We start from the raw sequence: 19,260 nt of genomic DNA, 5'->3' as shown, positions 1-19,260 counted from the left end.
CCGATGACATAAACAAACTGACATTTTAGCCGCAATAACTTCGCTTCCACTGAACCGAATATCACCAAGCTTTCACTGGAAGTCAGCTAGGGATGAAACTTCCAACGCACTGATTCGTAAAAAGAAGGCGCCATCAAAAACATTTTTATGACGCCTGTTTTGTTTATTTTGGACTTCACCTTGTAATTGGTGCGTGCACTTCTGTTTGGTGTTTGGCCGAGCTCCTCCTCCTATTTATGGGAGTCATGCGTCTTGAAGTTGTGCCACAAATGGAGGGAACTACAGTTTTAAGCCGACTCCGAACGGTAGATATTTTTTATAAGGAGCTTTTTCATGGAAGAAATACACTCGGAGGTTTACCCTGCCGAGGGGCGACCGCTATTAGAAGCAACTTTTTCTTCATTTTGACGTTTCACCGAGATTCGAACCTGCGTTCTCACTGAATTGCGAATAGTAGTCACGTACCAAACCATTCAGCTACGGCGGACACCAAACCTAATACCTCGGGTTTTATTTAAATGAGAATTTCTAAGTACTTTTGGACTGAAATTAAATTTGGCCACAACAAATAAAACGATGGACTTTAATCCGGTAACGGGTTGTGATCCTTGATTGGGTCATATAAGTAAGTAAATAAAACCATCGTTTTTAATGAGTAATTTTCTTTTAATTGCCGCGCTCTAAATATTCAATACACATACAGACACATGTATGTATGTATGTTATTTAAACTTTAAATCTCTAGTGTCATTGATATTATTAAGCTGTGACAGAGCGGACAAGTATGGTGTCGTGTGATCTCAACTGGCGCAGCGCAATGGTGGCAGATACCACAAATCCAAATATTGCTAGTTGGTTGTGTGATGGGTTTTCCTGATGAAACACAAGCTGGAAAACGGGCACCGCAAATTGTGCACGCTGGTAAACTGCAAAATATGGATTGATATAAATAAAGATTGAAACTGTGTTAATAACCAATAAACGCCACTGTCCCACCTATCAGGCACTGGAGCATTACAAGCATAACACTTGACCAACTCCACTTTGGCATCCTCAGAGCCATACTTTGAGAAAATACTTGTGGCAAGCTCTTTGTACTCATGAGTTCTACGCTCCGGTATACTTTCCAACGATTCGAGCTTTGTAAAGGCCTTGGCAGCAGTACCTAATAAAAGTTATAAGAATTGTACAAATTAAATATATGAGTAAGTATATACGTAATTTATTGCTTTTGCCTACCAAACGACCTGTCTGCGCAACTAGCCAACGCTAAAATATTATATACGTCTTCTACAGGCAGGATGTCGTCATAATCACGCAAGCGAAGTGCTGTAACGACCGCGTTGTGCACGATTCCAAAACGCAGTTGACGTTGTGCCAACATCCTAAAGAAAATGAAATAATTGTGAAAAAAGTGCAATAGTGCCAACTTCAAATTCAGCGCGAGTCGCGTGTCGCGTGTCGATACATACATGAAGTGATAGGCTTCGGCCGCATGCCACATATGTTCAACGACGTGGGCATCTTCTGGACTCATCGTGTCCAATAATGAATTGCGATCTACTTTGTAACTCAGCTCGGCTGTACTCAACGTCTTCAAATGCTCCTCGGCAAGTAAAGCAGCCAATATATACAGTTTTTTCACTCGCAGCATACTGGAGTCCTTATCCGCTTCACGTTGCGCCAATTTGCCAAGTAAACGCGCTGCTTCTAAAAAGCGGCCGGCTTTCTTTTGTAGTTCTATTGCCTCAGGCAGGCGATCCTCTTTGATGAGTTGTGCTGCATGCTTGCCCAACAAATTACCAATCTGTGGCATGTCGAATTTGCGAGCGAGTTGCAACGCCTCACCCCATTGGCGCAAATTGACGCAAGCATTTACCGCAGATTTGGGGTCGCCCATTTTTAAATAGGCCTTCACTGCTTCGGAACACATACCTACAGGAAATTCAAAAAAATGGGGATTTATATATATTTTGTTTATGTGTTTATTAGGGCGGGTCGATTTAAAAATCGCTCATTGCTCTGTGAAAATCGTATTCTAGGGATCAAAATAAGAAATTTTGCCGAAGGAACCATACCTCTAAAACGAATTCTGATGCCCCCCAATTCGGGTCGAACGAAAAATCCCACTTTGACCCATTTAGAGTGCTCCAATAGAGTCCAAATGTATGACCGACCCCCACTAACTTTGGACGGCCGATTCACCCATGCCAGTGGCACACCCCCTGGAACTCCCCTGGGGGGTTCCCCATACAATCATTTCAAAATATCACCATTTTTGGCCTTTACATGAGAAAAGAAACTAAAAAGTTCGACCCAAATTGGGGGACATCAGAATTCGTTTTAGAGGTATGGTTCCTTCGGCAAAGTTTCTTATTTTGATCCCTAGAATATGATTTTCACAGAGCAAATGGCGATTTTTTTGCCTCTCCACAAATCGGTACCCGGCCTAGTGTTTATTGTACGTGTAAATAAATAATTGACGCGCACACTTCTATCAGGTGTGTGGCCGAGCTCCTCGTACTGTTTGTGGCGTGCGTCTTGATATTGTTCCACAAATGGAGGGACCTACAGTCTTACGCCGACTCCGAGCGGCAAATTGTTTCTTATGAGGAGCTTTTTCATGGCAGTAATACACTCGGAGGTTTGCTATTGTCTACCGAGCGGCAACAGCTATTAAGGGGTTATGAGTTAGAAGGTCGAAAAAAGCGAATTTTCCAGAAAATTTTCTGAGAACACACATATTATGTTATATTTTAACTGTATTTTAAGGGGGAACGCCACTGTGAAATTAAAAAAAAAATCGATTATTTTGCATAAAGTGTTAGTATAACTACTAAAGGAAATGTGGTAAAAATTTTAAAGCGAAATTCGCTTTATTCCCGATTTTATGTGCACTTAAGTGAGCGCCCGTCGGTTCGGCCCCATAGCGCTTACGATACGATGCTTTATTTCAAACGCGTTTTTCTCGAAACAACTTTTTTTTGATACGGTGGCAACGATTTCTCGAAGACTAATGAACCGATTTTCATTTTCTTTTTTTCAAAATTTTTGTTATCACATTGACTACCGTTGTGCGTAGCCGATTTTCAAAATTTTGAAAATAACTATTTTTTGGGCCTGTTGAAAATTAAAAAAATAGTGAAAGACACATATCGAAATTCTGGCTTCATCTGGTAACACTAAGGATCAATAGGTCTATGTGATGGCTTTCAGCCAACCAGGTCAACCTAACCTAACCTAATGTTAAATCTAGTAAATAATTAATCGAAGGAATAGGTAAAATAAAATTTTTTGACAAGATGGCGGTTTAAAAAAAAAAATGTTCGGCCAAAAATTATTAAAAATATTTATCTTAGAGAAAAAATCTTCGACTAATTACTGAAAAATATCTTTAAGAAGCTCGTGTTAAGATTTGGCCGTTTTCGAGTAATGTTGGTCACCGTTTTTGGAAACACCATTTTGAGAAAAACGCACTTCCGCTCCAATACTTGTACTTTCAAGCACTCTGCAACGCCTTTTCAAATTTGCATGTAACTTCGAAAATCTTCACCGGAACGATATTAAATTTTCTGTGTGCATTCTTAAATATACAAGGTGTGTTCAAAAAGTATCGCGAATTTTGTGTTTTTTTTTTCAAAAATTATTTATTCATTAATATCGATTTTGTCCCCTTTAAAGTAATCCCCATGAGATATTATGCACTTGTGCCAACGTTCTTTCCAATCTTCGAAGCACTTCAAAAAATATTTTTCTTATCTTGCTCAGCTCCTCCTTCGATGCCGTCTTTATCTCGTCAATCGTAGCGTAGCGTTATCCTTTCATGGGCCTCTTCATTTTCGGGAACAAGAAAAGTCACGGGCGGCCAGATCTGGGGAATACGGTGGCTGTGACATCATTAGTGTGTTATTTTTGACCAAAAAGTCGCACACAAGCAACGATGTGTGAGCAGGGACGTTAACGTGATGCAAGAGCCAATTTTTGTTCTTCCACAAATCCGGGTGTTTCTGGCGGATTGCTTCGCGCAACTGCGCATAACTTGCAGGTAATATTCCTTATTGACCGTTTTACCCTGTGGCAAGAACTTATGATGCACAACGCCCCTACAATTGAAGAAAACGATAAGCAAAAATTTTACATTCGACCGAACTTGGCGCGCTTTTTTCGGTCTTGGTTCGTGCGGCAGCTTCCATTGAGTTGATTGAGCTTTGGTTTCCACGTCATAACCATAAACCCACGATTCGTCACCAGTTATGACCCTCTGGAGCAAGTTTGGGTCGTCGCGGACAGAGTCCAACATATCATTAGCAATGTTCATGCGAAATTGAGCAGTTTTGGTACGAACTTTGCGGCGACCCGTCTCATGCCCAAATTATTGAAAAAAAAAAAAACGAATGACACGACCCAATCTATATTACTAGGTGCTCAGCAACTTCTCTAACGGTGATTCGACTATTGGCCAATACCATTTTCTTCACTTCATCAACTTTTTCGTCTGTTGTTGAAGTGCTCGGGCGTCCGGCACGCTTTTCGTCGTTCACATCTTCTGGGCCTTCTGAGAACATTTTGTACCACCGATGAACGTTGCTTTGGTCCCAAGTAGCTTCTCCGTATGCCACAGTCAACATCCGGAATGCATCCGCGCACTTAGTTTCGTTTTTCACAACAAAATTTGATACAGGTTCTTTGTTCCATCCTTTTGAATAGGTAAAAATCGAAGACGAGCGAAACACGTGCAAGCAAAGCAGCTGTCAACAATTAACTGAACATTCAAAATTAACAATTAACTGAACATTCGGCAAGAGTGAGAGACATGAGTACCAACATATCGCCACAAAAAAATCGGATTTCGAATATGCGTAACCTGCGAAAATTCAAAATTCGCGATACTTTTTGAACACACCTCGTATATATAGGGTGTTTTTTTTAGAGGTTAGGTTTTCAAGATGAAATAAAACGTATATAATTTAAGTTATGGCCAAGAATTTAGCTTTATTATAAAGATAAGGGTTTGCCATTATGTTTTAAAAATGATTTCGGGCAAGTGGCCGCCGCGGCTGGCTCGAATAAATTCCAGCCGAGAGGCCCAATTTTCGACCACTTTTTGCAGCAATTGGGGCCGTATGTCAGCAATAACTCGCCGAATATTCTCTTCCAAGACGTCAATCGTCTCGGGCTTATCTGCGTAGACAAGCGACTTCACATAGCCCCACAAGAAATAGTCCAGCGGTGTTATATCGCACGATCTTGGAGGCCACGCCACAGGTCCACGGCGCGAGATAATGCGCTCACCAAAAGTTTCCTTCAATAAATCGCTTGTTGCGTTGGCTGTATGGCATGTAGCGCCGTCTTGTTGGAACCAAAGGTCGTCCACATCAACATCGTCCAATTCAGGCACGAAAAAGTCATTAATCATGGCTCTATAGCGCTCTCCATTGACTGTAACATTATGGCCGGCTTCATTTTTAAAGAAATATGGACCAATGATTCCCTCTGCCCATAGAGCACACCAAACAGTGACTTTTTGAGGATGTAACGGCGTCTCAGCAATGGCTTGTGGATTATGTTCACTCCAAATGCGACAATTTTGCTTATTGACATACCCATTCAACCAAAAGTGAGCTTCATCGCTGAACAAAATTTTCTTCGATGCGTCGCGCGAACCGAACCATTATTTTCGTAATAAATTTGCACGATTTGCAAACGTTGTTCAGGTGTAAGTCTATTCATTATGAAATGGCAAACCAAACTGAGCATAAATCAAGTGACAGCTGTCAAAAAGACCATCTACGAAAAAAGTAGTGCCAACTTGAAAACCTAACCTCTAAAAAAAACACCCTTTACATTAAGAAAAAAAATATATGAAAAAAAAATCGATTTTTTGAAAATTCTAACTGTATATAAAAAAAACTTTTGCTATCATTTTACTGTTTCATGCACCTACTCACTCCCGAATTGTAGTCACGCACCAACAGATTCGACTACGACGGCACATAATTTCACTTACCAACAGAGGCCAACATTTCGGCAATTTTAGCAAGCAATGGACTTTTTTCGGGCAATTTATCAATACACTGTTCCAGCTCATCAAATCTCTCCAGGTGGTAAAGCGCATCCATTAGACCCTCAATGTGATGCGATTTTTCATAGTATTCTTTTGCGCTTTCCCTGTGAATAACCAACATTTAAGTTATGATTGCATTGGCGTTTGCTTAAGGGGTTAGGGTTAGTCAGAATTTAAAACAAATTGGATTTTTTTAAATTGCATTTTCTTAAAGTATAATATCTTAAAAATATTGTGTGAAAATTTCAAGTGAATCCGACAAATACTTTTCGAGTTATTCAACAATTAACAAAGGCGCTCGGGTGCTCTGGAGCGGTCGAGAACAAGTAGCTAGCCGCAGCTGCAAGCAACCGACTACTCGGTTTTTATTGTTATGAATGTCGATGTTATGAAAAGAACTAAAGCGTTATTCAATAGGTGCGCTTCAACTTTTTTCCGATAGGGAGGGCGAACGACGCAATATTTTTTATTTTTCGCTTGTCATTTGTAAACTTCATTAGTATACATTTCATCATGGAACGCTACACACTTGAGCAACAATTGCAAATCGTGCAAATTTTTTATGAAAATAATCGTTCTGTTGCTGCTACCAGATCCAGATTTTTTCCAAAAAGTCATCTTCAGTGATGAAGCTCACTTTTGGCTCAATGGCTTTGTCAACAAGCAAAATATGCGTTACTGGGCAGAAAGCAATCCACACATGATTCATGAGGCACCGTTGCATCCCGAAAAAATCACTGTTTGGTGCGGTTTACATGCCGGCGGCGTAATTGGCCCATATTTTTTCGTTGACGAGAACGATCGCCACGTTACTGTGAATGGAAATCGATACCGCGACATGATAAACGATTATTTTTGGCCGCAATTGAATGGTATGGACTTAGACGACATGTGGTTTCAACAGGACGGGGCCACAAGCCACACAGCGCACGCTACAATTGATTTGTTGAAGAGTAAGTTCGATGAGCGCATTATTTCCAGAAATGGACCGGTCGAATGGCCGCCGCGCTCGTGAGATTTAACGCCTCTAGACTATTTTCTTTGGGGTTATGTGAAGTCATTGGTCTACAGTAACAAGCCGGCGACGATTTGTGAGCTCAGAGCCAATATTGAACGCGAAATTGCTGGAATTTCGGCCGATTTATGCAAAAGAGTGCTCGAAAATTGGGTTCAACGATTGGACTTCGTAAAACGTGCACGCGGTGGTCATGCAAAAGAAATCGAATTTCATACTTAAATGTATATGTTCCAACTCGATAATAAAAAAAAAAAATAGTTAAAAAAGTTAAACCGTTTGTGTTTTATTCAAAAAAAAAGTTGAAGCGCTCTTACTGAAAAACGCTTTATTATATGGCCCAGGAATAGATGGCACAGTGTAAGTAATTAAATAATTCGTATAACTCTACATAAATCGATATCAAAACTTTAAATGCGTTTTTCTCAAGATTTCAATAAAATGTATACTGCTTTTCAATATCAATTTTTTTAAACAATTAATTGTCGGTTTTTTTCTCGAAAATCTGAAAAATATTGCCTGAGGCCACCATATACAGTGAGTCACAGTCAAAGTGAGCCACCAATTCCTTGAAGATATTTGTTTAAACAACTTTTGTAAATACTTTCAAACACCCATTATTTTTTGTCAACTTTATCAAGTGAGCATGCTTGTGTAATCTAACTGTATTTTTTCTGTTTGTTTGCTGCCGAAGTAAGAGTAATAATGAAGAACAAAAACAAACGCACAAACTAACGTCACACTCAAAGTCAGCCACCTAACATTGTTTCTTTTAAAATAACGGGATATGTATTTTTGGATATTAATTTTCGCTTGCATCTTATTCTTAGTGTTTTAGTTGTTTATTATCAAGCGGGTTATAAAGATGGGTCGACAAACAAGTGTTGAAATTAGACAGTTAGTAATTGATCTTTTTAAAAAAGGAAAATCCCAAAGAAAAATTGCGGAATATGTGAATAAAAGTCGAGGAACTGTCCAGCACATCATACATCGCTTTACTAGAGGAGGAAGAGTAGGAAACAAGCAGAAAGAAAGCAAAAAAAAGGCGTTTTCAGAAAAGGACGAGGCATTTATTTTGCGGGAAGTGAAGAAAAATCCTCATCTTAGTGCTCCAAAATTGACGAAGATGGTTGAGGAGCAGCTAAATATCCACGTTAACCCCGAAACTGTGAGAAGAGTTCTCAGAAAGCATGGTTATAATGATCGTACGGCCAGAAACAAGCCATTTATTAGCAGCAAAAATCGAAAAAAAGGTTGAAGTTTGCGCTAAAATATGTCTACAAGGATATGAATTTCTGGCAAAAGGTTCATAACGGTATAATGCAACGTAGAGGCTATAATAATATTTTTGTAGGTTCTCTTTACAGACGAAAGTAAATTTAACTTATTTGGCTCTGACGGTAAGAAGATGGTACGGCGACAAAAAAAACACTGAGTTTCAGCCGAAAAACCTAACTCCCAGTATGAAGCACGGCGGTGGCTCCGTCATGCTTTGGGGCTGCATGGCAGATGGTGGAACTCGAAATCCTCAACATATTCCAGGCATAATGGATAAATACGTTTATATAGACGTCTTGAAGCAAAACCTTAAGCCAAATGTCGAAAAACTAGGGATCGAAGGTGACTTCTATTTTTACCAGGACAATGATCATAAGCACAAGTCGTTTGTTGCGCGGGAATATCTATTATATAACTGCCCCCACGTATTGGAAGTACCACCGCAGTCTCCAGATATAAATATAATTGAAAACTTATGGTTCCGTCTGGACCAAAACCTGCGGAAACATAGCATTTCTTCAAAACAAAGTCTTTTAGATGCCTTACAAGACGAGTGGCGTGCAATTCCTTCCACATATACCTGTAAGTTATTAGAATCAATGCCCCGACGTCTAAAAGCCGTTATTTCCGGCAAAGGTGGCCCAACAAAGTATTAATTTGTTATTTAAGTTCAGTTCAGCTAAGGTGGCTCACTTTCCCTGTGAGATAGATTTGTGAATTACTTTAGTTTTTGTTCATTTTTTATAATAAACAAAGAAGGTTCTTCATGTAAGCGATGAATTATTGAAGCTAATATTCAAACAATAAAAACACATAAACCTTTTTTCCAATCTGTGGTATTTTTAAACAAATTTCTACTAAATCTGATGACTAGGAAGTGTGGCTCACTTTGACTGTGACTCACTGTAGTTAATTTTGAAAAAAAGCTTCGATCAGGCACAAGATTATCTATTATATTAATAAACCTAATTTCTCTTGTCCGATTGAGTTTAAATGAATCTCCAAGGACTTGTGATGATCACGGCAAGGGAGTTCTGGAGAAATGGGCTCCACACAAACAGCGATAACTTTTAGAATTATTAATTTTTTTTTTTTTTTTTATAATTTTGCTAAAGTCAAGTCGAAACCCGATGTATTAATGCTGTGTTTTTATTTTTGTAAAATAAGGCTATTGATTAGCAAAAAAATTATTGAAAATCATCATTTTTTCAGGCCTCTGACTACCCCTAACCCCTTATTATTATAACTTTGTTTACTTACCACGAACGTAGACTAGCAAAATGATTGCCGATTTCACGCCAAGCGGTTTCCATTTGTTGATCCGAAACGCCGGAACCCATACGGTACAGCTGCACGGCACGAAACCAATCGCAAAGTGTAATACGCAAATTGATTGCCAAATCTCTGTGTTTACAAATTTAATATAACAAAATTATTCAATTTATATAAAATGCAGTTATGGTTCCTAAACAAAGATTACGTTTTTCGGTTTACTTAAAACTTAATCAAAAAACTTAAGAACTTAGAAAAAAAATGAAAACTACATAAATTGTGAATTTTTACACTTTGCAGTCTTCTACCTTCTATCTGCATCCATGTACAATTTTTCAGCCTCTTCAAATTCGCCATAGAAGGCTGACACCTCAGCCTTTTGCAACATTGGCGACGGTATATTACGGAGGCGCTTTATCAATTGTATTCCCGGGTAGTTTGCACAACGTACAAACGCATTCTCCGCCATGCCCAATTCTAGTTTCTTCAAAGCTGCCTCAGCTAACAAACGCCATAAGCGCGGATGTGGATTATCTTCGATGAATTGCTTGGCATCTTCTAGGCCCACGTGCTGCAGCAGATCATCGGTGTCACGCAATGACTTAACGCGCAACTGTATTATATGGCTAATGGCATTCTGCGTTTCGTCGCCGCTGATTATATCGTCGAGTAGCACACTTGTGATTTCCAAATCTTCAAAAACGCAAATATAACCGGAACAAGAAATAGGCTCCTCAGGATCATTGCCACGAAACACGTACATGCGCGTCTTCTCCATTAATGCTAATAACAAGGGGTTATCCTTGGCCCAACAAATGGCCCAAACATCCTTGCGTTCAACACGATTGAAGTTCAATTGCGATTCACGATCATCGTCCAAGTCAAGCAAAGTCATAACGCCCGCATCATCGATAACAGCTGCACGGCTATAAAATCATTTAAAAGTAGGAAAAATTTGTCCGAAAACTTGTACGCAGGGCAACTAGTAAATTACCTGGAGTTGCAATTAATGGCCATTTTATAGGGCCTTGCATTGATCTTGTGACGATTTCGTAGCGCCACATTCGGCACGCTGTACTCGTTTATGACACCCGAATCGCGTGCCACCAACAAAATCTTCTCGGACATAGCAAGCGCGCAAATGGGATCCATGTTTACGTGCTGCTTGTAACCCTTGTTGTCTGCACTGCTGCCACCGGTGGCAATAACTAAGTCTTTGGCCATTTCGACGCCGGTCGGTGTGTCATCTATGTGAAATCGATGCTCTTTGCGCGTTTTCGCGCCATGTAAATTAGCGGCGCTCTGAAGGAACAAATAAAATGAATGTTTTTTCTGTTTTGTTATAGAACTACACAATTTTTATGCACCTTGGGCGTACTGTAGTGCCAGATAAGTACTTCGTCAAAGGAGGCTATTGTTACGTGCCCCGAATTGATGCCAATAAAATTTGGTTTCATGTCGGTATATTTGGCTGAAATAGGCGCATGAAGAAAAAATAAAAAAAAAAAAAATATAAAAAATATTTTGTTGTTGTAGCAGCAACCTAAAACTATCAGCCCATTAAAACAAAAGAGAAAAGTGAAAACAAATGGCAGACTACAAGATTTCCAGATGATAAAAAACAACTTAGCAAATTAAATAAAGAAATTAAAGAACTATTGAAACATGAAAAAGACATAAAACTAAACAATTACCTTAAAAATATGGACGCAACAAAATCTACAAACTATTCATTGTGGAAGGCGACAAAAAAGATGGTCGGAGCTACAAAGTCCTCAAATCGCTTGGGGCAAAGACAAAGAATTGTTGCTATCGACAAATTTAAGGCAATTGGCCGGCTGGTTCTAAACTATGCTGCGCCTGTCTGGTCGCCTGGAACCAGTGACACGTAGTGGATAAAGCTACAGACATGCCAAAACACTGCCATTCGGACAGCGACAACGGGTTGCCTCCTGATGTCCCCAACACAACACCTTCATGACGAGGCCTGTGTGCTACCTGTGAAGGAGCATAACAAACTGCTCAGCAAGCAGTTCCTGTTAGTGTGCTAACGCAGGTGTCACCCTTGCAGACATCTGCTTGAGCCAGAGCCGCCTCCCAGGCACGTCAGGAGACGCCTACTAAACTACGCCGACGAGATTCAGGGCAAAACTAAATGACATCTACTACACCAAACAGTGTTGAGATAGAGATTAAACGACATTCACCGGGAGACTGTAACCACCTTCATAAGCTCCCGTCCACCGAATGTCGTAGTCGGAGTCCAATCACCACCTACAACATATGAAGAGCTCCCCGTGAGACCCGCGTAACTCTGGCACAATTACGTTCTGGACATTGTAGCAGGTTAAACACCTACTTATCTTGATCCCGACATACCAAACATACATATGTCCGGCATGAGAAGGCACCCCGCACGACACTAACCACCTTTTCACATTCCCTTTAAAACCTTCTCATCTAACACCACTCTCCCTCTGAACCCAACCTGTCGAAATAGCATGTTTTTCTGGGCCCACCTTTAGATGAGCCAGTCGAAGACGACCGGTGATATACCCTACACTGACGGGGCTTGTATTACTGCTACAACAGAAACAACATGGTCGGAGCTACAATACACCTCCCACCAATAAGATTCACAAACGGACAATGGGCCCGATCATCATCGGAAAAAGCGCTTTGTTTAGCTCAACATTTTAAAATGAAAATAAAACCGAATTCGATTTGACTCATAAATACAATGAGCACATCATCAAAAAATACCTCACTAACAGAGATAAAGCAATTAATTTCGACATTAGGTGGGTGAAATGGTTGAAATGTCAGTCTGGCACTCTTCAAGTAGCACTGAAGCGCCGTTTTGATACCATTATGAAACCTCCAACAGGCAGATATCTACAGCCAGCCAAAGGTGTTGATGTAATGAAGAAGATTGATGGGATTTAGGTTGGCGCACTGCCCCAGGCTAGCGAAGAAAGGAGCACCCAGTGACCTTAATCGTCCAGCTACCAAACCCGGACATTTACAGAGAAAGGTCTGAAAGCTCCCCACACCTTCTGCAATCGGGGTTAAATGGTAACCCTATCAAATAACAAAATGTGTTTTACATTTGTACTACGTCTGCAAACCTAAAAATTCAACTGCAGCCATCTATGAGTGAAATCCGCAATACTTATCTAAATTATTATAGTAAATATTTTACAAATTAATTACATATTCCTAAATGATTCTGAAGAGCAATGGCCTTACAGTACGAGTATCAGTTAACTATCGAAATATCTTTAAAACAAATTACTTATTGTTAAGGGGTTACATGGGTTTCGTTGGTTCAAAAAATCGATATATTTTTTTTTTGGCTTTTTAATTTCTACAACATCTCAGGAATATTATCCTAAATTTTCAAGTCGATCCGAATAATAAATTCGGAGATACAGCCTTTGGAAGGTGTGCGCTCCAAGCCACTTTTGTTGTTACTCAAAACTTTAAACGCGTTTTTCTCGGAACTGTATTTTCAAAGTCGGTTGTGAAATGTTCTCGAAAACTACTCAACCGATCTTGATAAAATTTTACACAGGTGTTCGAAATACGATTTACTCGTGCTTGAACGTTCAATTACAACTATTTAAAAAAATAAAAAAAATGTCAAGCAAATAGACCGAAATTTTAATTTTTTTGGAAAAATGTCTGCCAAAATTCCAATTTTTACTTTTTTTTCTTTCCTTCGTTCAAGCACGAGTCTTAACTAAAGCACTTATTTTTGTTTTTTCATTTTTGATGAGTCTGTCAGGAGTTATGCTGACAACGCAGACGCACCTTTTTTTTCGAGAGGTCACCGGAAATGACGTCACAATGGAAGAGTTTTAATTTTTTTTTTTGAAAATTTCAAAAATTATTCTTTAAATATGTATCTATAAGACAGAAAAAAGTTTGAATTAAATAAATAATTGTTTACAAAGAAAAAAAAATATTGAAAATAGGCCTTTTTTTACCCGACGAAACCCATGTAACCCCTTAATATAGACAGCTGTAATATTTTTTGGAAGCAATAAAAAAAAATTGTGGTCACCCAGTATCGCCAGTGCCGGTGTGAAGGCAAAACGTAGAGCTTTATCCCATTAAGTAATATAATAATATTTGTTATGTCAATGTCAGGATCTATCCTGAACCTAAGTGGAATTTTGCGAGTATACTACGAGTGTCACAAATCAGCTCAAGCTCGTCATCTATAATGGGTAGAATGTGATTCTTACGAAAGACTGTTCTACGGGCTGAATTGACTCGGGAATTTTAACCGACCAAGAGTTTTTTTTATATTTTTGTTTTTGTGGCAGGAATTTTTTTATATATTTTTTTTTTTTTGAGGTTTTTTTTTTAATTTTTTAAATCAGTTTAAATCAAAATGACTGAAGCATCATCAACCCCACTAATACTACAACAATACTCTACCTTGGCTAAATTCTACTTTTAAAGATATTAAAGGGTTTTCCAATAACAGACGTTATTGGTGAACGGATTGCGCTATCGAGAGATGATTAACGATTTTTTATGGCCGGAATTTGATGGTATTGATCTGAACAACGTTTATTTTCAACAAGACGGCGCCACATGCCACACAAGCAACGAAACCGTTGATCTTTTACGGGAAAAGTTTCCGGACCGTGCTTTCTCTCGAAGAGGTGATCGCAATTGGCCACCGAGATCTTGTGATTTAAGGGGGTAGTATGGTATTTTTTTTTTTCATTTTTTTTTTTTTAATTATTCTATAACATCTTAAGATTATTGTGTGAAAGTTTGAAGTGCATTAGAGTAAAATTGACAAAGACACAAAGGATTAAGTATCTACCTCTCCAACCGGATTTCACGCTGCCGAAAATCTTTAAACGCGTTTTTCTCACACTTGCCTTTTTTACGGTCGGTGTCCACTGTAGATTCATATCTACTGCACCGATTCTTTTCAAATTTCGTTTTTTTGTTTCTTTACTTTATTCACGAGGTAAGAGACGTCCGCGAAGATTCGCTGCCACCAACTCATTTCTTCATAAAAATCAATGAAAATTTCACACAATATTCTTTAAATATGACTTTATAGTGAAGTAATTTTAAAATTTTGAATAAATCAACTGTGTCGACAAAAAAAATTTCGAAAAATATGCTTGTTTTACACCGAATTAACCATACTACCCCCTTAACACCTTGTGACTTTTTCTTTGGGGCCACATGAAAGAGAAAGTCTACGCCAGCAGCTCAGGGTCGATTCAAGACCTCAAAGATGGAATTTATGAGCCTATCGAGGGCATAGGGCAGCTACTTTGAAATTCGGTTATGGAAAATTTCTTGAAAAGGATCTTGTCCTGTAAGCGTGGTAGTGATGGTCATTTGCCTGATGTTATTTTCCACTAATAACGTCTTCCTTATAATGAAATAAACATCCGATCATTTATAATAAAAAATAGCATTTTTCTTTGACTATCAAAATAACACCTCTGTTCGGAAAACCCGTACATCAGAGTGGAGCTGCGTTTATGTTTGCTGACACAACAGGTAGCTGCGTACAGGTTCCTCTCCGGTGGGCGTATGGAGACTCTACGCCTTCTAATATCTACAGGGTGGCTGATGAAAGCCGCTACCAAAAAAAAATTGAATAACTTTTTTTCTTTTTAAGTTATCTGTTCCATTTTTGTTTTAATTTGCAGATTGACTTTAAAATTTATTAAAATGGATAACTGGGACACGCAAACAAGAATTTGGATAGTCCGCCGCTATCACGCACTGGAGTCCGTAGTTTTGGTACAGAGAGAGTACAGGCGGATGTTTGGCGGCGATCCCTCGAGCAGATGGACCATAATGAGACTGGTGAATAATTTTGCTGAGCAAGGCACAGTCGCAAGAAGGCCTTATCATCGAAACCCACCAGTTCGGACGGAGGAAACGATCGCTGCTGTAGCTGCAGCTAGACAAAGCAATCCAAGGGTTTCAACAAGAAGCTTATCTGCTCAACTTGGTGTCAGCCGACAGTCTTTGCAAAAAATAATGCACAAAGATTTAGACTTATTTCCCTACAAAATTCAAATGGTTAACAAACTGAATGCAGCAGACTTGCCGATTCGCTTGGAATTTTGCCAGAAGATCCTGCAAATGGTGGAAGAAGACCAAAACATGTTAAACTGCCTTTTCATGTCTATGAGGCCCATTTCGATTTAAACGGCAATGTGAACAAAGAAAATTGTCGAATATGGAGTACTTCTAACCCACAGATACTCCACGAGCCGGAATTGCGTCCTCTTCGCGTGACAGTGTGGTGTGCGGTTTCTTTACGCTGTATTGTCGGGCCTTATTTTTTTTTGAAGAAAATGGTCACACCGTTACGGTTACTGGAGACCGTTATTTGAAAATGCTGAAAGAATTTTTCTATCCAGAACTACGCCGAAAGAGAATTCCTTTCAACTCTGTGTGGTTTCAACAAGATGGGGCAACGTCTCACATAGCCCAGACTGTTATGACAGAGTTACGACGAAACTTTCCCAATGAACTGATTTCAAGAAACTCCGAATTTCGTTGGCCCCCCAGGTCGCCTGACCTAACTGCACCTGACTTTTTCTTGTGGGGCTTATGTAAACAAGAAGTTTATAAAACAAAGCCAACAAATTTGGATGAACTAAAACAATCCATTCGGGCAACAATTGCGGCTATTCCTGTCGCAACTCTCAAAGCAGCAATGAACAACTTTTTACTAAGATGCCGCACTTGTGTCAACGAGCATGGGGGGCATTTAAATTCAATTATTTTTAAAACTAGTTAAGCTACATTTAATCAAATTTAATGACTTTCAACTTGAAAAAAAAAAAAAAAATGAATTCCATACACTAAAAAAAAAGTTATTTGAGTTTCTTAATGTAGCAAAATTCATCAGCCACCCTGTATTTCTTCCTCAGTGTTTTGGGTGTAAATGGTAATATACATCGGAAATTTTGCGGTAGCTTAAAAGCTATAATCTTGTTGGTGTTTTTGTTGTTGTGGCAGGATAAACATTCCCCGTGCATATACGAGGAATGCTGCTGAAGTGACAGTCCTTGGACGGATATAAATCCAGGTCGTTCTGGTTACGGTTACTGCTATAATCTTGTCATCTGTTTCTTTGTCTGTAAAGCAGTTCGACTCCGGTGGTATGCCGCTGCTGTTGTCGCTGTTGAGCTTTTCTTTACCATTCAATTTGTTGCAGTTTCGTCCTGATTGAGACCGCAAATGTCTCATTTGATGCGTCCCATTCGACGCTGGATGAACGTTTCCACGACAGTCGGTTCTACGTTACCGAAACGACCAGGATTTATATCCGGCCAAGGACTGTCACTCCAGCAGCATTCCCGGTATGTAAATATGGGGAATGTTTATGCTGCTACAACAACAACAACGCTGGACGAACACACAAGTTCTGCACAAGTCCGATCTCTGTCGACTGGTGCTCTAAAACCCTCTCGAGCAAAACCAGATCTCTGCTAAAGCGATTGCACTGGAAAGCCACATACTCTACGCTTTCTATTGCATTAGGGCAGCTGGGACTGTATGGGCTATGTGTAAGCTGGAAGCGACCAAGAGTTGTTTTAGCGGTCTAACCCTATTTATATCGGTTAACTCTGTTATATTAATGAACTTTGTTCTTTGCCTTCAAATCTTTTACGCTGTTACAACAACAACTATGTATATCAACTTTACACACACATTGTCTCACTCTCAGAATTACTGTAAACCAATTTCAACTTACAATCCACTGTAGTCCCGATAGAGTTGCACAACAATAGTTGATAGCATTTATCATCGCTTGGCGTTCGGTCCTTATTACCGCTGACAGTATTGTCTTTCATATTACTGTTTAAACATTCCACAGCAATAACGCAATGTTCATTGCAAGCAGCCATCCCTAAAGCTGGCTCAACTTCCTTTAAAAAACTCTAAAAATATTTACACATATATACACATACATACATATACATATATATACTCATCATCCAATGGAGAATTATAAACAAGGCATACCTGATTCGAAATGGTACTCCAGAAAGTGATTACATTAGTTGTGGCATTACGCGTGTAATTGCTACTGTTCCTATTCAGAAATACGACTGTTTTCTCAAAGTAACACCACATATAGTCCGGACGTATATTGGCGAAATATATGAATGAATCGACAGCCATTGCAATACGCAGAGACTTCCCCTCCCATGAGAGGGAGGAAATTTCATTGCCTGGCACCTTTAAAGTCCGCAGTAGATGTCCGAATGGTGAATAAAAGCTGACTTGATTCAATTCTTTTGAAGTAGAGTAGTCAATAAGAGTGCCACAAATAGCCAGAACGGAGCCATCATGATTCCACTCGGCGTCTATGTTACGCATGCCAGTATCGAGGATTATGGGCGCTAAATAAATTCACACAAGATTGCAAAATAGTTAAGCAAGTTTACTTTAGCATACATTTAGGCTGGATGACGCACCGTCGTCACTTTCGTTGCGCATAATTTGCAGCTTACACGTCTCAAAGCAAATGGCCAACACGGGTCTATTAGAAGATGTGCGTCCGCTAAACCAGCATAGAGCCGAGATTCTAAAGTTTCGATTCGGACTCAACGAAACACATTGTATATTCAGCTTCATCTGTTTTAAAAGCAAAAAAGTAGTAATCTACATATATATATGTACATGGAAAGGAACGTGCAGAATATTACCGACCGCAAAATTTCCTTGATTATCATACAAATGGCATTCACCAGTTGCTAAGCCAAATAATATCAAGCGATTATCGGGACTCCATTGTACACTTGTTAAGTGTGCATTCTTTAATTCTTTGCCCCAGATGCGGTTTCCATCAACAGAGCCTTAAGATATGCAACAAATTTGTACACGATAAAATTATTGTATGTGGAAGCGATGGCGAAAAAAATTTGTATCATGCGTACAACATATACATACATACGTATGTACACATACACATTCATACAATTACTTTCCATTACATACCTACAATAATAGCACCATCTTCGTAAACTATACATATCTTAGCACCGTCCGATGTCCAACTCATGCTGTTCACGGTGGATTTCTTCCGATCGTTGGTCATTTCCTCATACCAAGAACCTTTGTAGAGCATCCAAACCATGATGACACCATCCACATCAGAGGATGTCAACTTCTGTTGCGACTCATTCCATGTAACAACTTTTACGGCTTCTTTATGTCCGTCTAATGTTTGATTCATTGACAAATTGGACACAGCAGCCAGATTGCCTTTGTTCTGACCATTGGACGCTGAAATGGTACCACCAGTAACAAAATAATTTTTAGTACAAGAAAAAACATTGACACATTTGACTACCTTGTTCTAATTTGAGCACTTTTAATAGACCCTCGGATCCGGCTACTGCTATATAGCCCTGGTCTTTACTCCACGCAATGCAATTCAGCTTTACATTGTTGGGTATTGCAATCTACATGTTATTAGTAAAATTAATATTAAAATATTTATAAAAAAATATTTAAAAAACAGAATACGCACCTTTTTGCTTAAATAGACAAACATTTTGTAGAAAATCAGTTTTCTCCTATTTTTTACCACCACCATTATCGGAAAATTCGTTTACTG

At 39.2% G+C, this 19,260-nt stretch overlaps 1 protein-coding gene across 1 annotated transcript; it reads right to left on the bottom strand.

Annotated features, from left to right (window-relative positions):
* Positions 1–706: 706 nt before the first annotated feature.
* Positions 707–19,260, bottom strand: LOC129246070 (WD repeat-containing protein 35). Its single transcript, XM_054884598.1, has 16 exons — positions 19,174–19,260; positions 18,994–19,105; positions 18,639–18,926; positions 18,351–18,496; positions 18,116–18,275; positions 17,661–18,040; positions 17,389–17,575; positions 10,997–11,100; positions 10,624–10,931; positions 9,938–10,555; positions 9,618–9,761; positions 6,008–6,168; positions 1,473–1,935; positions 1,240–1,385; positions 997–1,165; positions 707–926 (listed from the first exon to the last, which is right to left on the bottom strand). The coding sequence occupies exons 1-16, from the start codon at positions 19,237–19,239 to the stop codon at positions 734–736; spliced, it is 3,645 nt and encodes a 1,214-aa protein (XP_054740573.1). The 5' UTR covers positions 19,240–19,260; the 3' UTR covers positions 707–733.

Source organism: Anastrepha obliqua, chromosome 4, assembly GCF_027943255.1.
Source record: "Anastrepha obliqua isolate idAnaObli1 chromosome 4, idAnaObli1_1.0, whole genome shotgun sequence".
NCBI classification, from domain to species: Eukaryota; Metazoa; Arthropoda; class Insecta; order Diptera; family Tephritidae; genus Anastrepha; species Anastrepha obliqua.
The sequence above is the reverse complement of the archived record's forward strand: the minus strand, read 5'-3'. Positions and strand labels throughout refer to the sequence as shown.

Excerpts from the sequence above, each read along its gene's own strand:
- LOC129246070 (XM_054884598.1), bottom strand. The coding sequence starts at position 19,239 with ATGGTGGTGGTAAAAAATAGGAGAAAACTGATTTTCTACAAAATGTTT. Across the intron at positions 19,106-19,173 it reads TTGTCTATTTAAGCAAAAAG|ATTGCAATACCCAACAATGT; the intron begins GTGCGTATTCTG and ends AATAACATGTAG. Across the intron at positions 6,169-9,617 it reads TTTGCTAGTCTACGTTCGTG|GGAAAGCGCAAAAGAATACT; the intron begins GTAAGTAAACAA and ends GGTTATTCACAG.